We start from the raw sequence: 14,040 nt of genomic DNA, 5'->3' as shown, positions 1-14,040 counted from the left end.
TCACTGTGTTTACGATGTTACTAACACATAGACACCAGAGATGGTGCTGTAAAAATGTGTTTTGAATCTTTTAAACAGCAAGACGGCAGTCTTTAGGGTGGAACCTCAGTCAGGGTGTGACGTTGCGTTGCAGTTATTACCAAAATCCATGGCGCTCTGATGTCAAGCCTCTGCTGAGGTGCCCACTTTCTAGGGGTCGCAAAATCCCCTCAGCCCCCAAAGATCGGGAAATATTAATCCACATCGTGGACGAAGACCTGTGTGATTTAAATTGTCTCTGGGTTGGACAATGTTTTAAAACATACCCAGAACCGCAAAAAGGCTGCGTTAAAAAGCTCTTAAGCTAGGCGGCACTTGGACACTGGAATCAAAGAACTTTGTGAAAATCGCACATTTTAAGATTGTACATTTTATTAAAAGATGTACTCTTGAGTTTTGGACTGTTAAAAATGGCTGAACAGACCTCATGGAAACAGAATTTCAAAAGGGCAGACAGGCTGTTAGCATATGAATGGAGCCCGAGCTGTCAGTCACCCTGTGGTATTGGGCGGGTCCAGTAACCTACTAGCTGCTCGTTTGCACTGGGGAGTAGCCCATTTGAATCTGCCAATCAAAGGCAGTTCGGGAAGTTAGATAATCGATTTGTTTACAGAAACTGCTACTTTGTGTACACAAGGAAGTAACCACTTGAGACTGCAGTCTCAGTTGACCACAGAACAATTACTTTCTGTTTACAATACCTTCAAGGCTATTTACTCAAGCAATCGAGGAAATAGCTTTATTCGATGGCCCATCACAGACAATCAAGAACACATTCAAACCACTGCAGCTTTATTTAAAAGCCCTCACAGACAATGGACACATTTAAACTGCAACTTTATCCAAACCCATCCCAGACAAGTAGACAGTTTGGCTCTCTTTTGTTTTAGCCCAGAAACATCAGATCTGGGCTGGCCCCAAAAAAAGGGGTATAAAAGATAGCTTCCCAGAAGCATCTCACTCTTCTCTTTTACTCTTTGGACTGCAGGTGAGCAAGGCTTCTGACCCACTAGCAAGACAATCTAGTGAGAAGTAAAGGGGTGGTAATTTAAGGGAAATGTTGCTAAGATTGTAAGATTAACATTGTAGCCATTTATCCCTCATTTTTGCCACCTGCCTTCCCCTGTTAAGCAATTTTACCATGATTACTTTGATCGTGTGGTGTAGTTTCTTTAGTTTTAATAAAATTTGACTTTCTTGCATCCAGACCATTTGTCCGTTTTTAATATATCATTAATTATAAGTTCCTCCAGTCAGAACTGGAAGGAGGGTTTAGCGACTCGAAACCGCTGATTGGTATTGGTCACAGTGCAGTGGCAAGGCTGCCTGACCAGGTAAATTACCGTAAACCAGGTAAAGGATGCCCCCCTAAACTTCTGGCTGGCAATCTCACTATGCTCCTGGACGGCTGTAGGTTAACGACCTTGCTGATTGCATGATTTGGCAAGAACACTGGAACTTCCCCACCCACCCCCCCCCACCCCCCCCAGCTCCAAGGTGACTTCCAGTCTGCAATAATGTGCCGAGCATCTATTACTTTCTCTGGTCATCCTCAAGGCAGTAGCTTTGGATTATTAGACTGCAAATGTTATGCGTGAGGCCCATAGGATTGCATGGCAAAGGAAAGTGGGTCACATGAATGGATATTTTGCAGTTCAGAGCAGTTAGTTTTGGACATTAGACTTGAAAAAGAACGCATACCAGGGGACATTATTTGAAAGACAAATACCAGTAGAGTTACGAAACTGAGCAGCTCATCGAGAAAAAAAAAGTTTTATTTTAGTGGTTGTATTCTGAACTCCACCACTTGGCTACCAACAGAAACTCTTGACTGCTAAGGATTCTCAGCTTTGCAACAGGACCTTAATGTAACAGGAAGGAGGTACGATGCATTCAACTGCAGTGCCGTGCAATGAAAAGAGGGGACTTCGCCAGCTCCTAAAGCTGAGCTCCGCATCCACTGTGGCAGCAAGTTAGGAATCAGGAAAGGTTCGGTGAGAAAGTTTATAGCCAGATCATCCAGTCTAGGAAAAATGGCATGGAGGTGAAGCCTCCGCCAGGTATTGAAGGTGTGCTTCGAGGAGTTTGAGGGCCCTCTCTAGGTCCCAGAAGATTCAAGGTTCTAGAGAACCTAGCTGCGATTTCAACCATATCTGGGACCCTTCCAGATATGGTTGAAAGAGATAGATTTCTGGACACAAAAGGCATCAAGGGGTTTGGGGAGAGAGCAGGAATATGGTATTGAGATAGAGGATCAGCCATGATCATATTGAATGGCGGAGCAGGCTCGAAGGGCCGAATGGCCAGCTCCTGCTCCTATTTTTCTATGTTTCTATGTTTCCCTTCCCTTTTCTATCTTGGAATTAAAATATTACAAAGTGGTCTCCACTCTTGAAGCCTATCCTCACTGCCCTTCTCCACATGGTGATTGGTGAGTGGACCTTCATGTCCCACCTGTTGCTGTCTCAAGGACAGCTGTTGTTTCATTCTGCTGTGTAAGGGAACCAGAGGCAAGCCAACTGGAGTGTATGTGACACATGTTCAAGTGCCCCTCAAATGCATTACTCTTGAACTTCCATTCCTTATCTCGTATTCTTTAGTTGCTAATCCCCATGTGCATTAACAGTACAAAGACAGGAATAAAAGCGTGGCTTCTACTGAAAGGTGACTTCTGGAACAGGTTCCAGTCGGGTATTTAAATCTTCTCATTGAGATTCAAGTTTACCAGAATGCAAATGCTAATATGTCACTGTCAGCTTCTCTTATTTAATACTTGGCAAGTCAATGACATTTAATGTTAGGGAGGTCACGCACTTAACCAATAATGGGCACACATAGGCGCTTGTCTTACTAAATCAAGGACAAGATGAATGATTGACAAATTAACCTGAAGGTTAAATCTGTCAATCCTTCAATTTAACCTCAATCTGACAAGGCCGGTACAAATACACTGCAGTGCAATCTTGCTATTTAATCATATCTTAAAGATGTTTTTATATTCCTTCTGTATTTTTAGCCTCGATTGGAAAGACATAGTGAAATAGCTTTTATTGGACTAACAGAAAGTTAAATGCGATTTTCAAAATCCAATAAATTGAGGAAAATCGCAATTGCTGGTCAAACATTGAGCTGCTGGTGCAATTCCTTTTGTTCCAAATTAATTGGTAAAAGCTTCCAACTGTTAAGTTAAGGTAGCCTTAACTGTACCCAATAGAAATTGAAGAATCTCTTCTGTTAATCAGCCAACTGACTCAAGTGTGGCTGAATTAGGAAGACCTGTGTGATGAGGATTTTGTAATGAAGTGTATAGATATCCAGCCCTGCCGTCTTAATATCGAATCTTACAGCACAGAAAGAGGCCATTCGGCCCATTGTGCCTGTGCCAGCTCTTTGAAAGAGCTCTCCAATTAGTCCCACTCCCCTGCAAATTTCTCCTTTTCAAGTATTTATCCAATTCTCTTTTGAAAGTTACTATTGGATCTACTTCCACCGCCCTTTCAGGTCATAACTCGCTGCGTAAAGAAAAACCTCATCTCCCCCCTCTGATTCTTTTGCCAATTACTTGAAAGCTGTGTCCTCCTGCCAGTGGAAACAGTTTCTCCTTATTTACTCTATGTCGTGGGGTGCAGTAATTCTATTCAACCCTTTTACAACAAGCGAGAGTCTAAACACCGCCCCTTGACGTTCAATGGCATTACCATCGCCGAATCCCCCACCATCAGCATCCTGGGGGTCACCATTGTCCAGAAACTTAACTGGACCAGCCACATAAATACCGTGGCAACAAGAGCAGGTCAGAGGCTAGGTATTCTGCGGCGAGTGACTCACCTCCTGACTCCCCAAAGCCTTTCCACCATCTACAAGGCACAAGTCTGATGGAATTGAGTGCATCTCCAACAACACTAAAGAAGCTCAACACCATCCAGGACAAAGCAGCCCGCTTGATTGGCACCCCATCCACCACCTTAAACATTCACTCCCTCCACCACCGGCGTACCGTGGCCGCAGTGTGTACCATCTACAAGATGCACTGCAGCAACTCGCCAAGGTTTCTTCGGCGGCACCTCCCAAACCCGCGACCTCTTCCACCTAGAAGGACAAGGGCAGCAGGCGCGGGGAACACCACCACCTCCAAGTTCCCCTCTAAGCCACACCCCATCCTGACTTAGAAGTATATCGCGGATCCTTCATAGTCGCTGGGTCAAAATCCTGGAACTCCCTCCCTAACAGCACTATGGGAGCACCTTCACCACACGGACTGCAGCGGTTCAAGGCGGCGGCTCACCACCACCTTCTCAAGGGGCAACTAGGGATGGGCAATAAATGCTGGCCTTGCCAGCGACGCCCACATTCCATAAAAATGAATTAAAAAAACCAGACCAAACTCATTGTCCTCATGCAGTAAGAAAAAAATCACAACTACCCGTAAACAAAAACAGGCTCAAGTTGAACAGATAAATTGTTCTGATGCAGGGTGGTATTTAAAGCATTACCTAATCTCTCTCTTCCAGATCCTGCCAGACGTGCTGGACACTTCCATCATTTTCTATATCTATAACAGGCTTAAATTTCTCCCGAATTGGAAAGGCTGAAAGATGTACAATTTCCCCACCCTCCCCCCTAAAGAAAAGAAAAATTGTCCATTCAAAATTTCCAAACAAATTTTCCCGCTATCCTATTGTGATGTTGAGTGGCTTTCCCCTGGTTTCCTTACACAGCAGAATGAAAAGAGATGATTGAAACACTTCTGAACTCCTTTGAGGCAGCACCCAGTAATTGGAGGGGGATGCTTTGAAAGTTATGCTGTTACAATGGGCCAGAAATTCGGGTCCCCACAGGTGAGTACGCGCTGGGTACTCACGCGTAGGCCCAACGAAAGTGCCGGTTTCGTGCATGCACTGGGCATGCGTGAAAAACTGTAACTTCTGTTCCCTTAAAGGAAAGGGTTCACAGGTCGAACGCGTGCGCCAGAGAGGCAGCGTGTACGCCTGGAACTTCCAGTTTTTTCCAGATTTCTCCGGGAGGGTAAGTCTCCAGGAGTTACACTTTTAAAAAGCAGTCGCAAGGCCTGCTTTTAACAAGGTAAGTGGTGAATTAAGTTAAATTAAAACATTTTTTCCACAGGTTTATTATTTTTAAATACTTTAAAGAAAGTTAAGTTTATTTTTAGCCCCACTAAAAACTGTAATTAATTTTTTCAAAAATTTAAATTATTGTTTAAAATAGTTATTTTATGTAATTTATAATCATTTTAAAAATGTGATTTTTAAAAAAAAATTATTTGAAGTTTTAGTTATGTTTTGGGGCTGAATTGTACTCAATTGACAGGTCTTCCTGTCAAATCGATGAATAGAGATTCCCTGCTACCATTGGCTCTCCATGGCCCACGTGATCCCAGGGGACGCATCAAACTAACTGCGCCCCTGGGATATGCAAGCACGGCGCGCCGGCAGTTGGAGCAGGCCCAGGATCGGAATCCCACGCGGGCCCACAGCACAACGGCCGGTGCGCTAGGTAAATGCAGGTCGGAGGTTTGCACCCGCGGGAAGCCCCCGACCCGAATTTCTGGGCCAATGTTCTCTCATATGTCAAAGCAGTGCAGGCCTCAAATTGCCAAGTGATGCGGGACTGACCTGTAATGGTCGCCAAGGCCTGGGTCTCCTCGTTCAGTAGTTCGTTCCGCACCATACAACTGTAGGTGCTGTTTGGCTCCAGCGTCACGCGGATCACGCTGCGGACGTCGAACAGGCCCTTCGCGTTGGCCACCTGTGAGGTGGTGATGTTCTCGGTGATGTTGCTTCCTTTCCCGTCGTGCCACTGGACGGTGGCCTGCGGGTAACCCCCCGAAGAATGGCAAGCGATGGCCACCTCATCGCCAGGCTTCAGGTTCTTGTTGGGCTCCAGGTGCAGGTTGGGCTTGGAGTAAGAAGCTGAAAGGATAGAAGCATCGGCATATCAGCAATGCAAATGGGGGCTCCTAACATGTCAGCATGGTTTACTCTGTGAGAACTTTACAACTCCGCCAATGTCTTTTGCACAAGAGCATTCACCCAAGAGTCACAGGCCCTGGCAATCGGATTCTTGAAGCCCAGGCAACTCGATCCTATTTTCACTGTTTATTATTTGTTGGTTTGTCCTCTTTCAATGTTGGGGGCCCAAAAGTTCGCAAAACGGCTGTTTTTAATCCTGTTTCCCAACTGGTAGATAAATCCCATAATTAAAGAAAGACTTGCATTTCTATAGCATCCTTCACGACCTCAGGACATCCCAAAGCACTTTACAGCCAATGAAGTACTTTTTTGAAGTGGATTCACTGTTGTAATGTAGGAAACACAGCAGCCAATTTGCGCACAGCAAGCTCCCACAGACAGCAATGTGATAATGACCAGATATTCATTTTGTGGTGTTGTTGATTGAGGGATGAATGTTGGCCAGGACACCAGGGATAACTCACCCGCTCTTCTTCAAAATAGTGCCATGGGATCTTTTACGTCCAGCTGAGGGAGCAGACGGGGCCTGGGTTTAATGTCTCATCCGAAAGACGGCACCTCTGACAGTGCAGCACTCCCTCAGCACTCCACTGGAGCGTCAGCCTAGATTGTGTGCTCAAGTCCCTGGAGTGGGACTTGAACCCACAACCTTCTGACTCAGAGGCGAGGGTGCTACCCACTGAGCCACTGGCTGACAAATTAGAGCATCAAGGTCTGTTAGTTTGCAGATAGTTCAATTTGCTAACAGGAACATGGATTTAAATTTTAATCCTAATGACTTCATTTGTTTTTCAATCTTCCGAGTACCACATAATCCACCAGTGGAGTTTTTTTGGGGGGCTGGGGGGGTGGAGAACAGAAGAAGAGTGAGGGAGGAAGGAAGGATGGAGGAAAGTCAGGGTTGGGCAAATTAAAGTATAACCTTCATAGAGCTGCCAAAAAATTGCCATCTACCATGTCATTTGTTGCTCCTTCTCCTACCCTTGATAAGGCAAGGTATCAACGCTGTGGTATAGGATGGCCCTATGGCAAAAACAACTTGCATTTAACATACTAAAATATCCCAAGGTGCTTCACAGGAGTATAATTAGACAAAGAGAACTGACACAGGGGCAAAGAATGAGACATTAGGACAGGTGCTCAAAAGCTTGGTCAAGGAGGTAGGTTTTAAGGAGCATCTTAAAAGGAGGAAAGAGAGGTAGCGAGGCGGAGAGGTTTAGGCAGGGAATTCCAGAGCTTAGAGGCCAGGCAGCTGAAGGTTGAGCGATTAAAATCGGGGATGCGCAACAGGCCAGAATTAGAGGAGTGCAGATATCTCGGGGGGTTTGTCGGGCTGAAGGAGGTTACAGAGATAGGGAGGGGCGAGGCCGTGGAGGGATTTGAAAACAAGGATGAGAATTTTTAAATCGAGGCGTTGCCGGACTGGGAGCCAATGTTGGTCAGCGAGTTGTTGTAATAAATACCTGCCAGCTGAAGCATGATGGCAGCTTTCTTGTGTTCTTTAATTCTAACAAAGCAGGTGAAGCTGCCCTCATCCTCGATCTTGACGTGCCTCAAGAGTAAGGAAGCGTTTCCCTTTTCCAGCTCCTCGTGGAAGAGCGCCGTCCTGTTGACAAAACTGTCCGCCTGGTTGGCCTGCAGGTCCTGTAGGGGCGAGTAGCTGTGCACCATCTTCCGCGTCTCAGTGAGCTGCCAAATGACGCTCAGGTCACCGAGGGAAAAATTGGCATCTGTGGTGAAAGAACAGTTCAGGGTGACGTCTTTTCCAAATATGGCCACCACAGGGACTTCCGGCACTTGGATCTCCAAAGCTCCTGGAAGAAATCAAAATGAAGAAGCTCGTGAATTGTTTTGCATCTGTTATGCAGCCCTAGATGCATTTAAGGGCAAGCTAGTGCGTGAGGGAGAAAGGAGTAGAGGGATATGCTGATAGGGTTAGGGTGAGATAAAGTAAGGTGGGAGGAGGCTCGTGTGGAGCATAAACACCGGCACGGACCAGTTGGGCCGAATGGCTCATTTCGGTGCTGTAATTTCCGTGTAATTGTATGCAATGTCATCCATCCATTAACCTTAATTACAACCGCTATGCAGTTCACTCACCACAACCCAATGCTGGCAATTCCTTCAACGAGAAGATACAGGAAACTCTTTTTTTAATCCGGCACCGACGGGACCGGCGTGGTGCCGGTTGATCAAAAAGTCCGGATTACAGAGAGGTATACTTACCAAGGTACGAGAGCCCCGTACACGGCCACATGTGCAGGAGCCCCAGTTACACGGCACTTGTGCAGGAGTCCCGGTTACACGGCCACAGATCCAGGCGTCCCTGTTGCACGGCCACAGGTGCAGGAACCCCGGTTACACGGCCACAGATCCAGGAACCCCGGTGACACGGCCACAGATCCAGGAACCCCGGTGACACGGCCACAGATCCAGGAACCCCGGTTACACGGCCACAGATCCAGGAACCCCGGTGACACGGCCACAGATCCAAGAACCCCGGTTACACGGCCACAGATCCAGGAACCCCGGTGACACGGCCACTAATATATGGTAAAACTTACCTGAACCTACTCCTGAATTTTGCCGGTTAAGAGAGATTTCCGGATAGTTAGGTGCCGGTTAAAAGAGCGTTTCCTGTAATTGTATGCAATGTCATCCATCCATTAACCTTAATTACAACCTCTATGTAGTTTACTCACCACAACCCAATGCTGGCAATTCCTTCAAAGAGAATTACGATGTCCATTATTAATTTAATTAGTCAATCAGCCATCCATAGTTGTGTAAAGTAAGCGACTGATGGGTTTTTTTATTCAAGCAAGTCATTTCATTTTCCCCCTTCCCACCCACTCCCCCCTTCCCACCCACTCCCCCCTTTCCACCCACTCCCCCCTTTCCCGCCCGCCATAGACAACTAACAGCCGCAGGAGAGGGCTGTGCAATTTTGTAGAGTGCCGGGGTTGCTGAATGTCCGGGAGGTTATCGATTGTAGCTCTGTGGCCCTGCCTGCTCCCTCGCACAATGCCACGAACAGGCAAGGATTCCCCTCTCTGTTCACATGACCAGTGTCTCGCCAAGAATCATTTCATTTCCATGAACTCCTGGTTCTTTTACCTTTTCTTCCCCCCCACCCCCGCGAGTTCTCAGCACCACGCTCGCCTTTACTTTCCCCATTCGGAGCCATTCTCTGGCCAGATGCAGGGTGGTTGAGAGCAACAGCAGCTCACACGAGCTGTGAGAAAGTGGGTCACCACTGTCGCTGGTCTTTTTTTTTAAGATTTAAAGATGCATCGGAGAATGCACAATTGCCACGAGTTCCATTTCCATAATGTAAAAAGAGCCGATTACTTTTACTATCACAGCCAACCTTCCTGCTCCAGTGTAAGGTGTAAGAGCACAGGAACAGGAGGAGGCCATTCAGCCCCTCAAGCCTGTTCCGCCATTCAATTAGATCATGGCTGATCTGTGTCTTAACTCCATCTACCCACCTTGGTTCCGTAACTCTTAATACCATTACCTAAAGAAAATGGCGAGGAGCCCCTTGGAGACTGGTTCATAGAGCTGTGATATTTCTTTTGTCAGTGTTTAATTGAAAATGCTAATCTCCACTGCTAAACCCCTATCGAGTTAAACACAAGACTATTTGTAACGTTATGGGGCTGTGGAATGCACAGAAGCACGACCTTTGATCTCGCCAGAGAGCAAACCCTATCTGGGCTTAGTACTCAGGAACATACAAGAAGGAAAGGACTAATTAATAAAGAACTATCTGCACTGCATTTATACACTGTTAAGAAGCAAACCTCTTCTCCTTGAAGGCTGGGTGGGAAAATGCACTGTGTGGTTGGACTGAACTTTACTTCAACTCGTGGTCTCCCCTGATTGATCTTAACAAGACAGTGACGGAAGGACTAGCCAGGGTTGCTCCCGCTCCTGATCGCTAACCAGTGACTGCCACTATGAAGTGTGCTTGCGTCGATGTTAAACAAGGACATAAACAGGCTGCAACGTCTCCACCACATCTAATATTTTACGAACCATCACTGATGTGGTTCAAAAAATGAAGAGTGGCTACTTGAGTAATAGGAGCAACGATGAACAGGAAAAGGCCCCCTGGTCCATCCAGCCTGTCCCGCACACAATTGTGATACCTTGTGCGTCACAATAGACACGCTCCCCAATGCACCCGAAACCTTGTGATCTCCTGGGAGAGGCAACAAGAACATGTCCTCCTGTAGGATAGGTCTAGGTTGGCAAAGATGGCCTTCCACGGCTCAATGGCACCCACGGTCGTGAGAAAAACCCAGGCTGAACTGGGGGTGGGGGGGCGGGGGAGATAAGGATTTTAAATTCCTCTCCAACCCCTCCTAAGCGATTGAATTTTATCCAAGAGATCACTCTGGCCCTGATAATATCATGAAGTGCTTCATGGCAGAAGCAGTAAAGTGCATTTCAGGCTCCTAAATAGTCAGTCACTTACCAGTGTAAACAATATAAAATTTATATATATATTATTATTTTTATATATATAAGTATCAGCCGTGGCTCAGTGGGTAGCACACTTGCCTCGGAGTCAGAAGGTTGTGGGTTCGAGCCCCACTCCATGGGACTTGAACACAAAAATCTAGGCTGACACTCCAGTGGGAGTGCTGCACTGTCAGAGGTGCCGTCTTTCGGATGAGACGTTAAACCGAGGCCCCCGTCTGCTCTCTCAGGTGGACGTAAAAGATCCCATGGCACTATTTCGAAGAAGAGCAGGGGCGTTCTTCCCGGTGTCCTGGGGCCAATATTTATCCCTCAACCAACATAACAAATCAGATTATCTGGTCATTATCACATTGTTGTTTGTGGGAGCTTGCTGTGCGCAAATTGGCTGCCGTGTTTCCCACATTACAACAGTGACTACACTTCAAAAGTACTTCATTGGCTGTAAAGCGCTTTGAGACGTCCAGTGGTCATGAAAGGCGCGATAGAAATGCAAGTCGTTCTTTTATATATATTTATTATATATATATATGAAAAAGAAAACACGTAGCACCAAATACCAATGCTGATCACACAGATGCACAATTCAGGAGCAGTCACGGATGTGCATTTTTACAGGCAATGGTGCCACTGATAAAGAAATTGCTTCTTTGCCCTCACTCGGATAAGCCTCTGTCCTTTGCATTTGGATCATGTTCTGCTTTCTCCCTTCTCGAGAGACACCAGCTAGTTTAATTATTAATGCACTCACCCCAACACGAATTCATTTCAGCTTCCAATGCCCTGACACAAACAGCTTTCAATGCTCTACATTTTTCATGAGCCTCCGAGTTTCACCCGGCAACGAGACCCGATGGGTCCCCAGCGGGCAACTTGACTGCAGGCTCTCGCGGTAAGTGAGGAGCATTTTCAATAAATGAATAAATAACTTTAAAAAAAAATTAAATTAAAAATAAAATAAATAAATAACAAACAAAGAGGCACTGAAACTCTATTGACAGGATGTCTCACTCCAGGGACTTTTTTTTTATTCGTTCATGGGATGTGGGCGTCGCTGGCAAGGCCGGCATTTATTGCCCATCCCTAATTGCCCTTGAGAAGGTGGTGGTGAGTGGCCTTCTTGAACCGCTGCAGTCTGTGTGGTGAAGGTGCTCCCACAGTGCTGTTAGGGAGGGAGTTCCAGGATTTTGACCCAGCGACGATGAAGGATCGGCGATATACTTCTAAGTCAGGATGGTGTGTGTGACTTGGAGGGGAACTTGGAGGTGGTGGTGTTCCCATGTGCCTGCTGCCCTTGTCCTTCTAGGTGGAAGAGGTGGTGGGTTTGGGAGGGGCTGCCGAAGAAGACCTGAGCATAAAATCTAGGCTGACACTCCAGTGAAGTACTGAAGGAGTGCTGCACTGTCAGAGGTGCTGTCTTTCGGATGAGACGTTAAACAGAGGACCTGCCTGCCCTCTCAGGTGGACGTAAAAGATCCCATGGCACTATTCGAAGAAGAGCAGGGGAGTTCTCCCCGGTGCCCTGACCAATATTTATCCCTCAACCAACATCACTAAAAACAATTTATCTGGTCATTATCACATTGCTGTTTGTGGGAGCTTGCTGTGAGCAAATTGGCTGCTGCGTTCCCCACATTACATTTGAAACTAATGCATTCCACTGTGTACACAGAGGACACATATTCAGTTGAACGCCATGTACAATGAGCAATGTTCATTATTTTCAGTGCTTTATCCAGCCTGTGATTACTACTGAAGTGGGGATCCTGCAAAATTTATACGGGTACGACATTTAAATGGCAGATTTTTCAGCCCATTATCAGAGGACATTCAGTGCTCCTTGCCCGTCACCACTGAAAGCGCAGTATCCCTGAAATCAGCAGAGATTTTTCCCCTCCATTGCATTTGGATGTGATGAAAGGGCCAAGGTACGATTATTGACCATCTAAAGTACACAGTCAATGTGAGGCTTTCATCAATAAGGCTAATCGTGTACTGGGACACAGCGTGAGGCAATTTGTCTGTGTCAAAACAAGTTCTTCTAGCTTTAGGCAGAGCGGTTGCAGCCCCACTTCCTCTATTTGAAGGGGGCTGCTCCTCAATTTCCCGCTGCACTTCAATCCCCACGCTCCTGATCATTTGCCACCCGACGCGGAGGAGGGGAGAGCGGGTAAGTCGAAGGACCTCCTCATGGGGCTGTTCCTGGGCTTGACCAAGGTGGCCATCAACTGGTCCGGGTAGCGGGCAGTCGAGGGGGGTCATTCAGCCCGACTGCCCCGCCTCTCTTCCGCAACTATATCCGCGCCTGGGTAGCCCTGGAGATGGAGCGCGCAGTGTCCGCCAGCACGCTCGAGGCCTTCCGCGACCGGTGGGCGCCAGAGGGACTGGAGTGAGTGATCGACACCAGGAACAACATTATCCTTTAATTTGATCAGCTTGTTTTACTTAACGTTAACTCTGTTTCTCTCTCCACGGATGCTGCCTGGCCTGCTGAGTGCTTCCAGCATTTTCTGTTGTTATTTCAGATTTCCAGCATCCACAGTATTTTGCTATTGTATTAGTGTTTGGTTCACTGCCACCTCTCTTCCAGGAATGCCCACCCTGAAGAGGTTCTACTCTTCTCTCCGACAGGATTTCCGTTTGTCTCTTTATTGCTTTCAGTTTCCCTTCTCGTGTTTGATCAGGTATCTGCTCCCCTCCCCTCCCCCTTTCCCTGCCTCTGCACCTGCTCAATATCTGTTACATCTCCAGCCTTTTCCAGTTCTGATGAAGGGTCCCAGGCCGGAAACGTTAACTCTGTTTCTCTCTCCACGGATGCTGCCTGGCCTGCTGAGTATTTCCAGCATTTTCTGTTGTTATTTTTACTTATAACTTGCTGTTTATTTTTTGTGCCCCTTCAAAAGCAGTCACTTTTGTTCATTTTAACTACAGGAAACTCTTTGGTATCCGGCACCGACGAGACCAGGATGGTGCCGGTTGATTAAAAATTCCGGATGACGGAGAGGGTTATCTACCGAGGCTATTTTTAACAAACAACAATAAAAAAAATCAAGAAATGTGCAGTATACAGTAATTGGGTACTACCAGCAGCGCGGGAGTGTGTTCGGACTTCCGACAGCGCCAAGAAGCCGAGTAGTGGCAGTTTGGAGAACTACCCCCACTGACTAACTCGGCCACCGCGGGAGACTCGGACTCGGCAACATTTCCAGTTATTGAGGTGTTGTTTTCTGAGTATGAATTTTGCCGGTTAATAGAGAATTCCAGATATTTAGGTGCCATTTAAACAAGAGTTTCCTGTAATTAGCTTTATAAAAATGTTAGCAGGTCAGCACGAGGCCATGAGCAGCACGGACGGGGTAATGGAAGAAGAGTTCGGTCATCTTTCAAACAAGAAAAAAACGCTGTACTTTCTTTTTTTTTTAAAAACAGACCATTATGATTTAAAAACTGACTGTGGATAACTATATTCATAAGAGTTCTTTTGTGGGGAGAAAGATAACACACCAAACCGTCTAGAGATAAC

General features: G+C 46.5%; 1 protein-coding gene across 6 annotated transcripts in view; it reads right to left on the bottom strand.

Annotated features, from left to right (window-relative positions):
- The window catches only part of cd276 (CD276 molecule), a 444,092-nt gene that overhangs the window by 264,230 nt on the left and 165,822 nt on the right, over positions 1–14,040 (bottom strand). For all 6 annotated transcript variants that reach the window (XM_085972225.1, XM_085972226.1, XM_085972223.1 and 3 more), the window contains exons 3-4: positions 7,493–7,843; positions 5,673–5,969 (exon numbers count right to left, since the gene is read on the bottom strand). In XM_085972225.1, coding sequence (XP_085828351.1) covers positions 5,673–5,969; positions 7,493–7,843 — 648 coding nt within the window. The remainder of the gene's footprint in view (positions 1–5,672; positions 5,970–7,492; positions 7,844–14,040) is intronic.

Source organism: Somniosus microcephalus, chromosome 32 (assembly GCF_052327205.1).
Source record: "Somniosus microcephalus isolate GS21.2 chromosome 32, FLI_Smic_1.0, whole genome shotgun sequence".
Taxonomy (NCBI): Eukaryota; Metazoa; Chordata; class Chondrichthyes; order Squaliformes; family Somniosidae; genus Somniosus; species Somniosus microcephalus.
Note: the sequence above shows the minus strand (reverse complement) of the source record. Positions and strands in the feature narration are given on the sequence as shown.